Source organism: Protopterus annectens, chromosome 2.part0, assembly GCF_019279795.1.
Source record: "Protopterus annectens isolate FY-2018-M chromosome 2.part0, PAN1.0, whole genome shotgun sequence".
NCBI classification, from domain to species: Eukaryota; Metazoa; Chordata; order Ceratodontiformes; family Protopteridae; genus Protopterus; species Protopterus annectens.
The window spans coordinates 1,148,949,487-1,148,967,183 of record NC_056728.1 but is presented as its reverse complement, the minus strand read 5'-3'; the positions used below and the strand labels follow the sequence as shown (position 1 = coordinate 1,148,967,183).

The following is a 17,697-nucleotide window of genomic DNA, read 5'->3' as shown; positions in this document are numbered from 1 at the left end:
ATAGCATCTGAGTTTATGAATTCTAGGAACCTTTGGGCTAGGGTGTTGGAGCTAGAATAATGCTCCCAGTCTATGTTTAGGTAGTTGAAGTCGCCCAATATAATGGTGTTTGGGGAGACCTTCATATTTTCCAGTATTCTCAGGAAGACCGAGTGGGGTTCCTGGGTTTTGGAGGGTGGTCTGTAGCAGGCTATAAACTGGAAGGCAGTTTTACCCACTGTTAGTTGCACATGGATAGTCTCTGATGCTTCGTGCTTTGTCACCAACCTGGAGGTGTGGGTATCTTTGATGAATATCAATACTCCCCCTCCTTTTGTGGTTCGGTCCAAGTTTTGGGGCCGAAAAGCATGGTATGAGGTATAACCTGGTAGTGCTGGGGTGCTCTTGGGAGCCCTGAACCAGGTTTCTGTTACTGCACAGATATCGATGTTCTCCATGCTAAGGAGAGTTTCGAGTGCGTGCATCTTGAGGTTTAGACTTCTGGCGTTGAGTAGCATTACTCTTAGTTTCTTATCCCTTGTGATACCTATGGAGGTGGGTTTGTCTTTTGAGCTTTGCCTAAAAAAGGCACTATGGGGGTAGCAAGAGCCTTTGCCAATATCTGAAAGCCCAGGGATGACAGGTGCAAGCCATCCCTAGCGAAGCATCGTGGCTTGTCGAGCATATCATCCCAGGCTGACAGGCATTGGATCCCCTTTGAATGACATCAGTACTTAAGCCAATTGTTGAAACTGATCATCTTGTCTACATATTGTGGCATCATTCTTGGTGAGGGTAAGATGCTACTCAAGGTCAGGGTCATACCGGCCTGGGCTACATGCTCAGAGAGCTCCTCTATGTCTCTTTTCATGTAGTCCAGGGAGGTACGTCTCAAGTCATTCACACCAGCATGAACAATGACTGAGTCATATTTGTACTTGCCTTGGAGTGACCCGAGTGCTTGTGTTATGTGGCGGATCCTAGCGTCCGACAGGCTGCTCACCGTGACCTTCTCCTTGTTCAGCCTGGTGAGTGGGACATCAGTGTGCCTGACGTTAGAGTCACCTATTACAAGTGTATCAGGTGTGTTGTTTAGCCTTAAGGGCTGTGACTGTTCGGCACACTGGCTTTGTGAGATATGTGTTGCACATGTTTTGTTTTGGGGTAGCGGTTGCTTGGGTGTCTGCTTTGGAGGTCCCTGCTGCTTAGACAGATCTTTATTTAGAGCCTCCGGGTATGTTTTTGTGTGATTATGTGTTTGGTTTGCTGTCGTTTTAGGTCTATGTGAGACTGGAATTGTAGTGAGTGTGGTTTCCTTCTCCTCCTGACTGGTTATGCCAGTACTGAGTTGAGAGAGCTTGATACTAGCAATTGCATCTTAGCATACCCAGCAGAAATATATATTTTTTTCGGGTCTACCCAGGAAACAATTTTTACTCAGAGAACTGGTTTAAGCACTGAGTAAAATGTTAGTGTAGTGCAATACTTTTGTGCAGAATGCTTACTGACCTGCTCTGCTAATACAGTATATTAGGTATGTTACAGTGATTCTCCTCTGAGAAGACTCCGTTCCTAACGAATCAGGCAATACTTATGGAATTGTGTTTACTTTAGTATAGTGACCTCAGCCATGTCTATTGTAACAAACAAGGAGAAAGAAACATGGCCAGTGGAAATCAGGTTAGAGTCACTTTAAGAGGGTGATGCTGAATATATCAGAAGCTGAATAGAAATCCTATAGTTCGAATACTGTTTTACTTTGTTTGCAGCAGCCCTGGTTGTGGCCTGCATTTCCAACGGTGCAAAAGTGACACAATGAAGTCTTAATTATGACATAATTATATACGTTACCATAAAGGCTGGCAAATAATGATAGATGGCAAAGCAAGCACTAAAGCCCCAGCCTAAGGCATAGTTCTCTGAGCTGTGTGCCGTGAATAATGCTGTCTAGTTTCATGCAGCACCATTACCAAAATATATTGCCAGTAGGAGAAACTAGAGTCTAAATTAATTTGTTAGCCAGGTAAGTGAATTGTTTAGCTGTAAACCAAGCCATAAGAGCAACAGTTAGTTCAGTACATATGAAGAGTTTAGCATAACCAGTTAACAAACTTTTCAGGGGCAGAGATCCCAATAAATCCATATGTGTGCAAGCAAAACATGCAGACTCCACTCCCACCACAACATAAGGACAGGACTGAACCATTCCTCTCAACTGACCCCACTCCCACCACAACCTAAGGACAGGACTGAACCATTCCTCTCAACTGACCCCACTCACACAGCAGCATAAGGACAGGACTGAACCATTCCTCTCAACTGACCCCACTCCCACCACAACCTAAGGAAAGGACTGAACCATTCCTCTCAACTGACCCCACTCACACAGCAGCATAAGGACAGGACTGAACCATTCCTCTCAACTGACCCCACTCCCACCACAACCTAAGGACAGGACTGAACCATTCCTCTCAACTGACCCCACTCACACAGCAGCATAAGGACAGGACTGAACCATTCCTCTCAACTGACCCCACTCCCACCACAACATAAGGACAGGACTGAACCATTCCTCTCAACTGACCCCACTCACACAGCAGCATAAGGACAGGACTGACCTGACTCACACCGCTGCATAAGGACAGGATTGAACCTATCCTGTCAACTGGTATGATTTAGACATAGCGCTATGATTTGGGCCCTCAGATTTAACCTCACTCTTCTTAAATTTACAATGTTCCTCATAAGTTTGGGTTTCTTTATGAGTGCATACTTTATTAAATACATAAACTAAGCCTATGCAAAGATTGACTACCACTAACTATACATGGTCTGGTACATAAAGACCTTCTGTTTTTAAGAATAAGAAAATACTCCTCATTCTGACCCAGTGCTATGACTTTTAAAGGACACTGCTATGATTTTGTTATGCTTGGAGGTTTCACAGAATGGACTGAACCCTAGATCTTGAGCATTTTAAGTTATAAACTCATTAATGAATAAAGCCATCAAGGTAATGGATTGAGTCTGTAACAGAAGTAGATGTTATCCTGCCAGCACATCACAAAAAGGAACGTTTTGGTCAGTATCCTTTCAGAAACCAAGACGACCTGCTTGGTGGCATCACCTTTATTTTATGTACCTGTAATTCAGTACTGAATGCATGCTGTGAGAGTGTTCCTCTATCTTCTTCTCTTTTTCTCTACTTTTCTGATTCTTTCTGTGGGTTTCTATTTTTATTACTCAGTTAGATATGTAAAGTACATGCCTAAAAAATGTGAGTGATTGTAAAACAACATTCACCATTCTGATTGCTTGTCTTTTCATTCTTTTGTCTTTTTATTTTGTGCCAACAGAGGATTACTACCTTAACAGTTACGGTAATTCAGACCAATGGCTGCATGACATGTTGTGCTGTATCCTTGTTTTTGTGTGTGTGTGTTGTTGTTACTATATGCCATGACATAGTGTATAAATGCTAACAACATCAGAATAGCTAAACCAAGCATACACTAATATATTCTGACCATTTAAAAATATAATATTTTAGGATTTTTATAGTCCTTGAAACAATAACTGTAATGAAACAGGTGTTGAACTTTTTACTTACAAACTAACATTCTGTTTATTTTAAACAAAACCTCAGTGTTTAATCAGTATGAGTTGCAGGATTCATGCCGTTTCATGTATATAATGCTTAACATGCACTGAACAATATGCTATATGTTTTGCATGTCAGGCTTTATTTCTTGTGATAAACATACACTTATAGAATGCAAGTAAGCAGATTCAGGAAACAGAATGCCCTTACACTTTAGTACTTCACTACAGTGCCTGTGTAGGAGCTGAAATACAAAATGTTGTACTCAGTGTGCCTTGACAGCTGTAATCCAAACCAGACAAAAGAAACTTCTACCTGCTTAAAATAAGGCAGGTGCTTTATGGTGTATTGACACAAAGCATGGCTAAGAAAGACCAGGCTAAATTCTGTTCTCACTAACATGCACAACAGTTTATTGCAGGCTTGCCAGTATGAACAGCTTTAAAAGTAAAACTCATAAGATTATAGTGTAATTATGATTACTTTTTACCTGATGTCCAAGCTTGATAACCTTAGAGGGCCATACATTATTTTATTTATATATACTTTGTTAACTGGGTAAATGAGCTGGTCCAGGGACCCTTTTCAGCCATGATCCAGGGCTACAATGGTAAACACAATAACAAGTAAGACATGCAATTGTAATTCAAAGAAAAAATACTGCCATTAAGGCATTTTACTAAATTTGCATGTACCAAGCATAGCCAAGGTGTGACAGTGAATAAGTAAACATACTAAACAACAGTTACAAAAATGCATTTGTTATTAATACTTAAATATACAATGTTAATTTCATTATAAACACAGAATTGTATATAATCATATTGCACAGCTCATAGTGCTGTAAGTTATTACTACGGTGCAATGAACTAGGAATCAGCCTGTGAATGTTGCATGGCTGGGCAAAACAGGGGGGGGGTGGATAATTATATTTGCATCATTCTTGTTGTCCTAAATATCCTTTGTATCATATTTTGGCATATACAATGTAGAGACTATCCAGCATGGGCATCATTTTCCTGGTCCATTTTGTCTCTTGTTTTCTTAATAGTATCCTTTAGGTCTTCTCTAGGAAGTGTATGCACACACACACACACACACACACACACACACACACACACACACACACACACACACACACACACACACACACACACACGCACACACACACACACGCGCACACACACACACACACACACACACACACACACACACACACCTATAGGTGTGTGTGTGTGTGTGTGTGTGTGTGTGTGTGTGTGTGTGTGTGTGTGTGTGTGTGTGTGTGCATGTATGTGTACTAGTGTCTAGAGGAAGGAGAGACAGCTTTGTATTGCCATTTAGAATGCCTATTGCAAATGTAAAGATCTGTGATAGTATTTGTAGATGTTTTGTGTACTGTATAAAGCTGAGTAAGTGGTTTTGCAAAGTACACAAAGGGATTGTGGTTCCAAAAGCCCAGATATGCTAGAGTGCTGTGATTCACAATGGACCTGTACATTCACTGCTCAGTAATTTCTGAGCCACATGCAAATGGAGTAACCAATGGGTTTGGTTTGTGAAAGTCACTCACCATTAAAAGCTGTATAGTACAATTCACAGAAGCTCACAGTACACAGCTTCTGAGCAGTGTAGGTACATGTATCTAGTAGCAGCACTGTTCTATTCACTTACATGTGGAATCTGCAGCTTACAGCTCTATGCTGCTTCCTAAGCAGAGCAGACTATAGCAACACAACTCAGCATTGCATGGTTATAATCCATTCTATGGAGCACCTATCTGCAGTTTTCCAACTGCTTGGATAGGTGATTCATAGATATTCACTGGAGCATTTCACAAGGTTCAGCATCATGTTAATCATGCATGTCTCTGAATCCCATTTTAAAAGAGCTGTACAGTTCTGCCAAACTGTGCATTAGGCTTTACTCTGCACTGAAGTACCATTATGAATACTACCCCAAAACTGTAAATCAAATAAATGTGAAACTTTGGGCTCTGATTTATCCCCTTGTCCAAGGTCTAGTGACCATGGAAGTGGTGTTTAAGAAGTATGGGGATAAAGCCTGTTTAAGCAGTTAGTGATGTTTCAAAGGTTTGTTCTTCATATTTTCAGTAAGTGGTCCTTTTTTTTCAGTAACTGAATAAGTCATTAAAATTAAGTTAATAATAACTGATTTCCATGAAATGTACTTCTGTTTTTCAGCTTTACAGTGTCACTTGCTAGGTATACTTGTAATAAGATTTGACTGAAAAATCCTTGACAGTACAGACAGTAATTTTTGAGATTATCAACTTTTTCTTTTTAGGTTGTTAGTTCTTTGACTACGCAGTCAATGCAGTACTCACTAACCAGTAATGTTTTAGTTGATATGTTATTATTAAAAATATTATAGAAACATAATAAACCATGGCATACTGTGAAATAAATGTAATATGATTCTAATCACTGTCTTCTTATATTTTGATTTTTTTTTCTATCGCCAGGGTCCACCAGGACCACCAGGACCTGAAGGAAAACAAGGGCCAAAGGTAAGCATTGCTAGAATTCAAACTACCAAGGGCTTGCATATCTCTATAACAATGTTATGTTGCTTTGCATTATGTAAGCAACAGAGACAACTTATAGTGCAGTACCTCAGAAAGTGAGTTTCAGTTTTGAAGACGTGTTTGAGTATTATCATTTACAGAGTGTACTGACTGCAAGCAAAGGGATTAGGGTTCATGGTCTTCAATGATAGAGTAAGAAAAAGCTTTAGTATGTGTTTCTAACAATAATTTTGAAAATAACCAAACTTCAGGTGTTCCACCATTAGCAAACTAAAAAAAAACAAGAAACATAATGGAATCCAACCACACAGAGTGTGTTTTCACACAATTTTAAAAAGTTGACCACTTTTGTTTTAAATAAAAACCTCAATCAGAACTTAACTTACATAAAAAAATACTCATTTAAAACCCCCTAAAACCTGACATCACTCCAACCCAATAGCAGTGAGGTTAAGGTGTAGGATTACCAGTTAGTAGGCCTGAATTCAAAACCTGGTTGGGGCACAACTGGGCAGCAGCAGTATGTACATGGAAGAAAGGACTACTTCTATGATTTACCTCAAGAACCCTATGGGGCCTACACAAAAAGTTGCTTGCAATGAATCAATTTTGACTCAGGGGCATCTAACTTACTTACTTAAAAAGTGACGTCACCAATCAAGTGACATTTGAACACCAATACTTTAAACTTATCAAATAAATGGTGTCCTACGTGATTTTAAAACCCAAAATAACTATAAAAAGACATAAAAATGTATATGTATGTAATATTATATATAAAAAAATCATAGCATTGCTTAACACAAAATCATGAATACAAAGTTCTTTTCATATAAAAATATGAAACTTCCATAGCTAAAATCAAAATGTAAAACTATATTTGCAGCATGAAATAATTCTTCACACTTTTAAAGCCTTCATCCTTAACACACCTGCAATTAATGCCTGGTTCCCTCAATGCATTCAATCGCAACTGCCAGTACAATTCTTTATTTTCCAATATTGGGCATGGGAAACTTTGTATTTATGATTTGATGTTAGGCAATGGTGTGATTTGCTTTACATAAAATATTGCATAATACAAAAAAAGATTATAATCTTCTGTGCATACCTCTGGTGGTAGAGTGGGATGAAAGTGAAAAAGCATATGGCCACGGGCATATATTTCAACTTAAAGCTGTCATTTATATATACAGCATGCTTCTACACTCCTACCCCCCAAAAGGTAGTCACTGTCTTTGTATCCCTCTGATGCTAGACTGAGATAAACATAAAAGCACAAATTGCCAAGTTAATATAATTCATCTTGCTGCTGTCAGAGAGAAAGAGAGAGAGATACAGACACGTACATGGTCCATGTGTCCTTACCCATACTCACAAAAGTTAGCCACCTGTATGCATGGCTAATGTTTGATTGTGAGGAAAATGAAAAACAATGATCACAGTAATGTATTCCAACTAGTTGCTCCTAGACAGTATACTGTCCCTAAACAAACTATAGTGACATTTTGTGCATATCTCTGAGCTTTGTCTGCCAGGAAGGTAAAACAAATAATGACGCTGTCTCTAGTTCCACACCAGCTAGTGTGCACACTTCTGAGGAGACCAAATTTTAAACTATACAGGGCATAGGGATACACTTTAGTAAAGGTCTGAAAAATCTGTATGTATCTTATGGTATAGCTTTGAAAGATACTTAACTGATGATATTATTTTTGACACACATGCACACATACTGACACTCCCTAACAAGTGAGGTATATCACAAGACACCAGTGTACACACACACACACACACACACACACACACACACACACACACACACACACACTTATGCATCTACATACAAACCCACTAACTCCACCCCTTCACACACACACACACACACACACACACACACACACACACACACACACACACACACTCACATGCAAGTGCATGCATGCGTGCGCACACACACACACACACACACACACACACACACACACACACACACACATGTACACTGCATGGCTACCTACAGGCAAATAAGAGAAATTCCCATTCACTGTGGCATGTTTTTGGTGTATTGAGGAACAGAGGCAGGGAGGACATGTAGACTCTACACAACAGAGATCACAGTCACGAATTCAACTAAACAGCCAAGCATTATGACATGGTAATATTACTTGCTGCACCAATGTGACATTGATCAGGTGAACGATTTGAAATGCTGCAAGAAGTGAGTGGCAAAAGAGTAATAGGAATTGATAAAGTAAACAGCTTCATATTCATTACATCTGGACTGCGTGGGCCTTTTCTAATAACAGTAGGTCATACTTGTTTTCTTTTGCCGTAGTTTTCCTTTACTTTTCATGGGGTATTTTTAGGAGACAAGAAAGCTCAATGGGGAATTTTTTTCTCTCAGTGACGCAGAGCTTTCAGTTCAGCTTTGTTTATGGTTACTGCAGGTGTGGAATTTATAGGTTCTACCTTTGTCTGCTTAGGTTGTTTCTAGATGCTCTGATGCCTCATCTCCCAAAACTGTACTGACTGATCTTCTATTACAAATTGCTGTATTATTTTACATTTATCCTTATCTGCAGTGGTGCAGTGGTAGCATTGTTGCCTCACAGCAAGAGGTTCTCCCATTCGATTCTCAGCTAGTGTGTGGGGAGTGCCTTCTGTGTGGAGTCTGCATATCCTCCCCGCGGGTCGAGTGGCGTTCCGAAAGACATACGTGAATGGGCATGCCTTCATTGAAGGTTGGGCATCGAGCTGGCAACTCGGCACCATGAAAATCTACTGCCAATCATTAGCGGACCGGAGTTCCGCTGTGGCAACCCCTAACCAGGAAAAGCCGAAAAACAACAAACATTTACATTTATCCTTATGCTTAAAAAGAACCCATGAAAACAATTCAGTATTCTACTTAATAAATAAATTAATCCCAATCTACAAAATGTTAAATTGTATTAGTAAGCATTAACCAAGCTTTGTTTTTTTTTAAAGGGAGAGCCTGGATCTCCAGGATCCCCGGGAGTGGATGGTGAACAGGTATATTATGCATTGTTTCCATTTTTTCCCATTTTCCCTTCTTCATTTGAAATTTTTAATAGCATAGTAGAACTTGGTTTTGACATCATTTTATGTTGACATGTTTTAAATATTAGGGTCCTAAAGGTTCCAAAGGTGACACTGGTGCCCCTGGATTTCCAGGTGACAAAGGAGGAATTGGCTTACCTGGATTGCCGGTAAGTATCATAATGGGTGCATTGGACAAGATGATTTATACTAACAGTTCTAGGAAATATAAAACTTAATTTTACTTTTCTTATAAGACTAAAAAAAAGTACTGCATTAATATTTGACTAGTGATATTACTGTAATGTAATTTGTTAAGAAAGGCAGTTATTCTACCAGATGTCATTATATCTATTGACACAGTAGAAATTACAACACAGAGGACATTACATAAGAATATTAAGTAATACTCTCAAATGTTGAAACTCTTTCAAGTGCTAGTTATCATTTAGTCTAGTTTTCACAGAATTAAATTAAAATTTTCTCATAGCCATTTTCACCAGTGTTCACTTGTATTACAGACTTTTACAAAAGTCACGTGACAGGGATTATGTATCTAACTTCTGGATGCATTTGATGGCCATAATATAATGTATGGCTCAAATGTATCCCAACACAGTGCAGCTGACATGCTACATTTAAGGCACATGTTCTGCTATTCAACTAAAATACACTACTGTTTGCTGTTACTGTTTGCTATTATTGAAATGTTTGCCTTTCAGAGGTTTGTTTTGTAAAGGGCAATTATCAAAGTAGTGTTCCTAGGTATTTTTGTCATCCTGGTGAATCTAAAAGTAAAATGATGTCAGTGTTTCTCTGCTGGAAGGATGTGTGCTGTTAGTCTTGAACTAAGATGACCTAGATAGGTATCAAACCATGCTTTCTTCTGGACTCATATATGTTTTAATGGATACAAGAAGCAGGTGAAAAGTCAAACACCTGTTTTTTGGCTCCAATCCCTGTTGAAAGAGTAAGATTCAATATGGTGAGTCATGATAATTGGAAAATAAAACTGTGATTTTAATAACAGTGAAGTTGTAAACATGCTATTACACCTTTACAGAGTTTTGGCAGGGGGTACTTTACCCTGATGCATCCCCCAACGTAGATGATACACTCTAACACCACTGTTAATTTATTCTGACTTTGATATCACTGCACCTCAGAGTAGAGAGAGCACACTGAGATACAACAATCATAAGACTTACTGTGTATCTTCTCCTTCATTCACACTTGCATTTACAAACTTCTGAGGATCACAGTTATGGTCCTCAGAATTTCAACTGGCAACTTATTTTTATTAAACAAATAATTGATATTTAATTGCAACTGCATTTATATATTTCAGGGCACTGAATACCTTAAATAGCATAATGTCTCACTAACAGAGGTTCTAAGCCTGTTGCTTCCTGTAACAGGAGTTCCCTAAGGTTTAGTAATATGATCACATGAATGAAGACAATGCAATCCTAGGGTTACTTATCCAGGAATGGTGAGCCACACATTGATAAAGTTACTGTTGACCAGGGTCTCTCTTACTTCAACCCATTTCACTTTGCTTTCATGAAAGCTAAGTAAATAATGTTCCTTTTCCTCACGGAGGCTGTCAATATCTCATCAAATGTGGCTTCTGTCAGAGCATTTGTTAGCTACAATAGTAATAGCCATCCATTTCCTTAAGCATTGCTATGCATCATTCCCAAACTACAAAGTTGATTTTGAATAGTTTGCATAGTAATAATTTAATAAATTTTGAAGTTCATGTATATTAATTCTCTACGCAGATATATGGTAAAATAAATAGACCAATATATTTAGATATTGAGATACAGAATGCAAGAGCCATTCATATATCTGGTTGCTCCTTGGCAACCATTCCAACTCATATGTCTGCAGTACCTTCAAATGTGATTTTTGTTTATAGTTAAAAAATGTCTACAATAAGTAAAACGAAGAGCGTTATGGCCTCCAATCCAGTAGGATACATTATGATGTGCTTGCAAATGAGACAAATGGTCATCACATATATTATTATATGTAAAACAGGCAGAAGTTTCTTTAAAGGTGCTAAAGCTGATGAGAGTCACATGATACCGCAACCATAGGCATTCTTCAGCAAAGTTTGATGTAAGATGCAGTGGCCTTCTGCCACATCATTTCTTTTATCTTGAAAAATATATATTTTAATACCAGTAGACATATATGCAGAGCCATAACTGGCTCATCTGGCCCCTGGTGCTAGTCTCTGTTATGGCTCCCCACCCTCTCAGCTCTTCAAATGAAGAGAAGAAAAGGCTTTTGATACTTTTGTACTGGTCAACTTCCAGCAGTAGCCAAATCTACAGCCATCTAAGCTTTTCAGCTGAAGAGAAAAAAATAAGAACTTTGTTTTTTTACGAAATTTAGCCAAATCCATGCAGGACTTTGTTCTTTGTACCATTTGACCTTCTACAACAGCCAGATCCATACCTCCTCAGTTCTTCAAGTGAAGAGCAAAAACAAAATATGCCTTTCTGGGACAGCATTTTGCTACAGACAAATGCAGGAAATCTTGATTGTGCTCCCTAGCACTTTATCCCTAAGGCAGCTGCCCCCTTTGACCCACCTGAGCTGCTCCACTACATACATGACATGATGGCAGACTGAAAGGGACATGCTATCAGAAATAAAAAAATTATTTCTCTCAAAGTACAGTTTGAAATCTCACTTGACAGGTTTATTTTATTTTTACACTCCACTGAACCACCACCAATTGGTTGCATTTCTTCACTTTTAGCATGAGATGGCTATACTACAACCACCTACCTCCCTGCACCTCACTGAAACTGGATCATGTGGATTGAGCATTTTGAACTGTATTTCATTGTGAGTGGAATTTGAAAAAATACAGTGTGCAGTATTCCTTCAAGTTTCAAATAAGGAAGTTGTCAAGTTACTGAAGACATTTACATTTAAACAGTGCAAAAGCCACAAGCTGTTTATCCTGAAAGACAAATTCCAAGCATACTGTGAGCCAAAGAAGAACCGACCATAAGTTTGTATGTTCATAGGTTCATGTACATATACTAGATAATCAGTTTTCAGAGCATTATAAGTCTAGTAAAAACATTTATATTAAAGTTTCCTTCTGCATCGAGGAGGGAAATGCATGAAAAACAAAGGGAGAATTTGTAGCTACCTATACAATTGTCAAGGTTTACTAAACAACAAATTATTACTTTAAGGGTGTGTACTTATGCAACCAGCATATTGTAAGTTTTTTATTTTTTGTATTTTTTCCCCTAAAAGATTTGTTTGTTTTTCAATTGAATTGTACAGGTTATAGGTCACATTAAAAGTGGGAAAAATTTTGAAATGATTTATTGTGATCTCATTTTTTTATATCACAAAAATCTAGCATTTTAACAGGGGTGTGTAAACTTATTATATCCACCGTATATATATATATATATATATATATATATATATATATATATATATATATATATATATATGGATTCACTTCAGAAGCTTGAATGCCTGAAAACTCGAATGTCATATGGTCGAGACCATACGATCGAATTTTCCCCTGCACCCCCAAGGGTCTTGCCACTTCAGTCTGCACTACTTAAATATACCAACTCGGAGATCGCACTACAGAGAGGAAAATGGAAATCTCCTATTCCACACTGTATGCAGATCTCCGTTTAGAATTTCGAGCTTCTGAAAACTCTGTCATATAGTCTCAACCATATGACATTCAGGTTTTCAGGCATTCTAGATCGAGATTCTGAAGGGAACCCATATATATATATATATATATATATATATATATATATATATATATATATATATATATGTATCTCTCTCTCTCTCTGTATATATATATATATATATATATATATATATATATATATATATATATATATATATATATATATATATATATATACACATATATATCTATATATATATATATATATATATATATATATATATACATATGCACTTAGTGGAAGTAAGTGAACTGGTTGGAACTGGTCTGGCATAGGGTTTTGAGCTAAGAGCTTAGAGACAAGGGTTGATTGTTCAATTCCAGTGTTTCTATTTTACTTTTCATTTTTGTGGTATTTAAACCCTGCACTTACATGAGTTTGTGCTTGTTTGCATGTTGTGCACCGACACTGCACTGTTTTAACCCTTTGTGAGGTATCTCAGCTGCATTTTTTCCCATACCAGCACTCGTGTGTAAGTGAGGCCCTCACTTGCAGCTACTGTATTGATTTTATCCAGCCTTACTCACACCTATAGGTATTCTACTCAGATAGTACCCACTCTGCTATCCCTGGCCGCTCTTCCATAGTTTCTGACAACCATGTACGGATAATTTCCTGTGGTTGCTCTTGATAGTCTGGTTGATATGGGCTTCCTGGGACAGTGTAGCAACTGCCTTATGTACATGGACAACCCTCTACTACTACCACCCAGGAACATAATATGTGAGAGATGCAATTACATTAAGAACCTAGAATCCTTGTTGTCTCATTCACAAGCCAGTGCATCTGGCACTGAGAAGGTTGTCTGTGCAAACACTATGAGCACCACAACTCTAACAACACCCACACCTGTACAGCACACTCCTACATATGCGGTGGTTCTCATCAAAAACATACCTAAACAAAAGTAACCTCCAAAGCAAAAACACACACACACATCACTACCCACAGCACCAAGCATCATACACAGTACATACACCTGTGTCTCACAGCCTCTAAGGACCAGCCACAAACCCGACATACTAGTCATAGGAGGCTCTGTCGTAAGACACACAAATGTGCCCCTCACCAGGCTAGACAAGGAGAAAGTCACGATAAGTTGCTTGTCAGGTGCTAGGATCCACCATATCCTGCATGCACTCAAGTCTCTTAACAACAGGTACTGTCATGACTCTGTCATAGTCCATGTTGGTGTGAATGACTTGAGATGTACCTCTCTGGACTATATGAAGACAGACATGATTGAGCTCACTGAATATGTGTCCCAGGCAGGTATGTCCTTAGCCTTAAGCAGCATCCTACCATCACCCAGAATGATGTCTCAATACAAACAGAAAATTATTGATTTTAGTAACTGGCTCAGTTTCTGGTGTCATTCCAAGGGATTCCGGTACCTAACAGCCTGGGAGGACATGATTGACATATCATGATGCTTTGCCAGAGATGGCCTTCATCTGTCTCCCCTGGGCTTCAGGCTTCTGGCAAAGGCTCTTGCCTCCAGCATAGTGCCTTTTTTAGGCAAAGTCATGAGCACAAAATTACCAAAAGTCATGCTGCTAAATGCTAGGAGTCTTATCATGAAACTGCACTCATTGCAAGCATTCCTTGCCCCGGAAGATGCTGACATTTGTGCAGCCACTGAAACCTGGCTCAAAGCTGCAGAGAGCACCCTAGTCTTACCAGGTTACTCATCCTGCCATAATTTCAGACCCCAAACGGAGGTCTACAAAGCCAAAGGAGGTAGAGTTTCAATATTTATCAATGACATACTTACCTCCAGGCTGGTCAAAGGTATGATGCACAGGAGACACTCCAAATGCAGCTAACTGTTGACAAAACACCAATTTAAATCATAGCTATCTACAGACCCTCAACTATGACTCAGGACCCCCATGCCACCTATCTGGACTTACTTGACTCCATCAAGATTCAACCCTCTACCCTGATTATGGGTGACTTTAACTACCCAGACATAGTGTGGAAGACCTATTCTAGCCCAAACATGAATCCCCAGAGATTCCTCGACTTCGGCAATGCCAATGCATTGGATCAGCTGGTAGACACCCCTACCAGAGGTGAAAATATCCTGGACCTGGTCCTAACCAACATGAGTAGCCACTGTAGCACCCCTACAGTGTCATCCTCCTTGGTAAGATCCGACAATAAAGCAATCACTTTCAAAGTCACCATCTCGCCTGACCCTCCACCCCCTTGTCAGAGTCAAACAACAAACTTTTCCAAAGCTGACTGAAATCTCCTGAGAGCAGGTATAAGCAACTTCTCAGCCACCGTCCCTTCAGTAAGAACTAGCACTAATGTCTAAGCCTACATCAGAAAACTATATGAGCATGTACATAGCTGTATGGACTCAGCAATACCTGACAGGGCCGAATCATCTTCCTCAAGGAAGAGTAAAACTGTCTGGTGGACAGCAGCGATAAACAAACTCTACAAGAGAAGGAAAAAATTGCTGTCCAGGACCAAGAAGGAGCAGGTGCCAAGTTGGAAGCAATCTCTCTTTTGTCTGAACAAGCAAATAAGGTCACTGGTGAAATCATCTAAGGCAAACTTCAAAGTCCAAATTGGCCACATCCACTAAGGACAATCACAAGGTCTTCTTCACATACGTCTGCAATATCAAAGTAACACCCAAATCTGCTCTGAACTGGTGGTCAGTAACACCACATACACAAATGCCGTAGATATAGCCAATTTGCTGGCAGACAGGTTCAGTGTAACTGCACCACCCTGTCTCCCCATCAGTAAACTAGGACATCCCCAGTACCTGCTGCCCTCCCTTCATCACCAGGGAGCAGGTCTTTAATTCCCTCTCAAAGGGACAAAAATACAGTTTTTTGACCACCACATTGCCTCCATTGTGCGGAAGTCTTTGTACATGGCCCACCTCATAAGTAAGGGTATTTCATCCAGAAACAAGGAGGTCATAACATCCCTTATACTCCTCCCTTATCAGACCCATTATTGAGTACAGTGCCCCCTTTGGCATGTACCTTGCCAAACACATGCAGCAGCTGGAGAGACCACAGAGGTTCCAGACCAGGAAAATTCAGGGTCTCGAATACCTATCCTATACAGATAGACTAAAAGCCCTGTCCTTCTACTCAGTTGCATACAGACTGCTCAGAGATGACCTGTGTCTGGCATACAAGGCCATCTCAGACCCAGCCTTGATGGAGTTGCTGCATATCTGTAAATCAAACTCCACTCTTGCAACGCACACACAAGGCCTCAACCTGGTCTGTGACATTAATAGAAGTTGTTGGCGGGACATATTTTTGTCCCAAAGACTCCCCCATCTGTGGAACAGATTCCATTTCCATGTCAAGCAGAGTACCTCTCTGGCCATCTTTAAGAGAAACTTAGATGACTGGATGGGAAACAGAAAATACACCCCTGGAATCTCACCTGTGTCCCTGCTGGACAGGGGAAACAATTGTTGACTTTGTGGGAACATGGGTGAAATTCTGGGCTAGGCTTATAAGGGCCTCCAGGCCAACAGCCTAGTATCATCCTATGAACCTATATATATATATATATATATATATATATATATATATATATATATATATATATATATGTGTGTGTGTGTGTGTGTGTGTGTGTGTGTGTGTGCGTGTGTGTGTGTGTGTGTGTGTGTACATTTACCATACATAACAATAAATGGACAGAACAGCAAACGACTTTTGTGCTTGTGAATAAGAGTGAACATTCTATTTTTATGTATTTTAGCTTGTTGGCTGCTTTCTGTGTGAGATCACATTGCAGCAGGATCAGGGAATTTGCATTTATCCTGCTGTTCTGCATTCTCAGAGTTTGGTATATAATTAGAAAGGAGAGGGGGCACAGGATAGCCAGGCCCCTGTAAAAAAAATTAGTTTTGTGTTTTGTAGATTTTGTTAACTTTAGATTCAGTCTAAAATTACCATTGTTACGTTCAATATTTGAAGAGTTCAATATTTGATTAAATAAATATAATAGAAATTACCAACATGGAATTATGGCAGTTAAAATTCTTGAAGACCATAGGTCTTAGGCTTAACAACTCAACCTATGAAATTATATATTTTGTATATGTGCTGCATATGATAACTATTTAGAAGTTATGGTCTTCTGATTTATGTAAACACATATACACACACACACACACATATATATATATATATATATATATATATATATATATAAATATATATTGTCTTCCAAATGCATTGTTATTGGTTTATTAGTAACCTCTGGTGCTTCGCTATTCTTATCTTTGCAAGTAAATCAGAAAAAAATTGGTTCCAGTCCTCCACTCACAGAAAATGCATATGGTACTCATATTTCATAACCATGGGTATTCCGGAAAACGTCTGTGTCATGCAGATGTGACCTTAGTGTCATCATGTCGCAGTGATACTGCAGACCCTGTTCCTGATGCAAGCCTGCTGTGTTAAAGTGGCATGAGGCCAGTCTTTTATACCAAATGTGGGTGCATCTGGTAATACATCATATTTATCTGTAGTAAGTTGAAGTCGAATGCTAAGAAACCAATCCAAATTAAATTATTCCTGAGTGGAAGAGCAGGATTATAGCCTTCTAAAAATGGTTTTCTCTTGAAAATACAGTAGACACTAGCTAGAAACGTGGTTACAGGGTTACAGTAAGAAAATCTAGCTAGCTGTTTATACTATATGAGTAGGAGATTGAAACACAAATAATGGTATCCTTTGGAACACTTCCAAGTTATT

The 17,697-nt window shown here is 39.0% G+C and overlaps 1 protein-coding gene across 2 annotated transcripts in view; it reads left to right on the top strand.

Annotated features, from left to right (window-relative positions):
- COL25A1 (collagen type XXV alpha 1 chain) overlaps positions 1-17,697 on the top strand; it is a 1,631,546-nt gene that overhangs the window by 1,418,051 nt on the left and 195,798 nt on the right. For both annotated transcript variants that reach the window (XM_044061344.1, XM_044061342.1), the window contains exons 23-26: positions 3,336-3,359; positions 6,066-6,110; positions 9,120-9,164; positions 9,281-9,361. In XM_044061344.1, the coding sequence (XP_043917279.1) occupies positions 3,336-3,359; positions 6,066-6,110; positions 9,120-9,164; positions 9,281-9,361 (195 nt within the window). The remainder of the gene's footprint in view (positions 1-3,335; positions 3,360-6,065; positions 6,111-9,119; positions 9,165-9,280; positions 9,362-17,697) is intronic.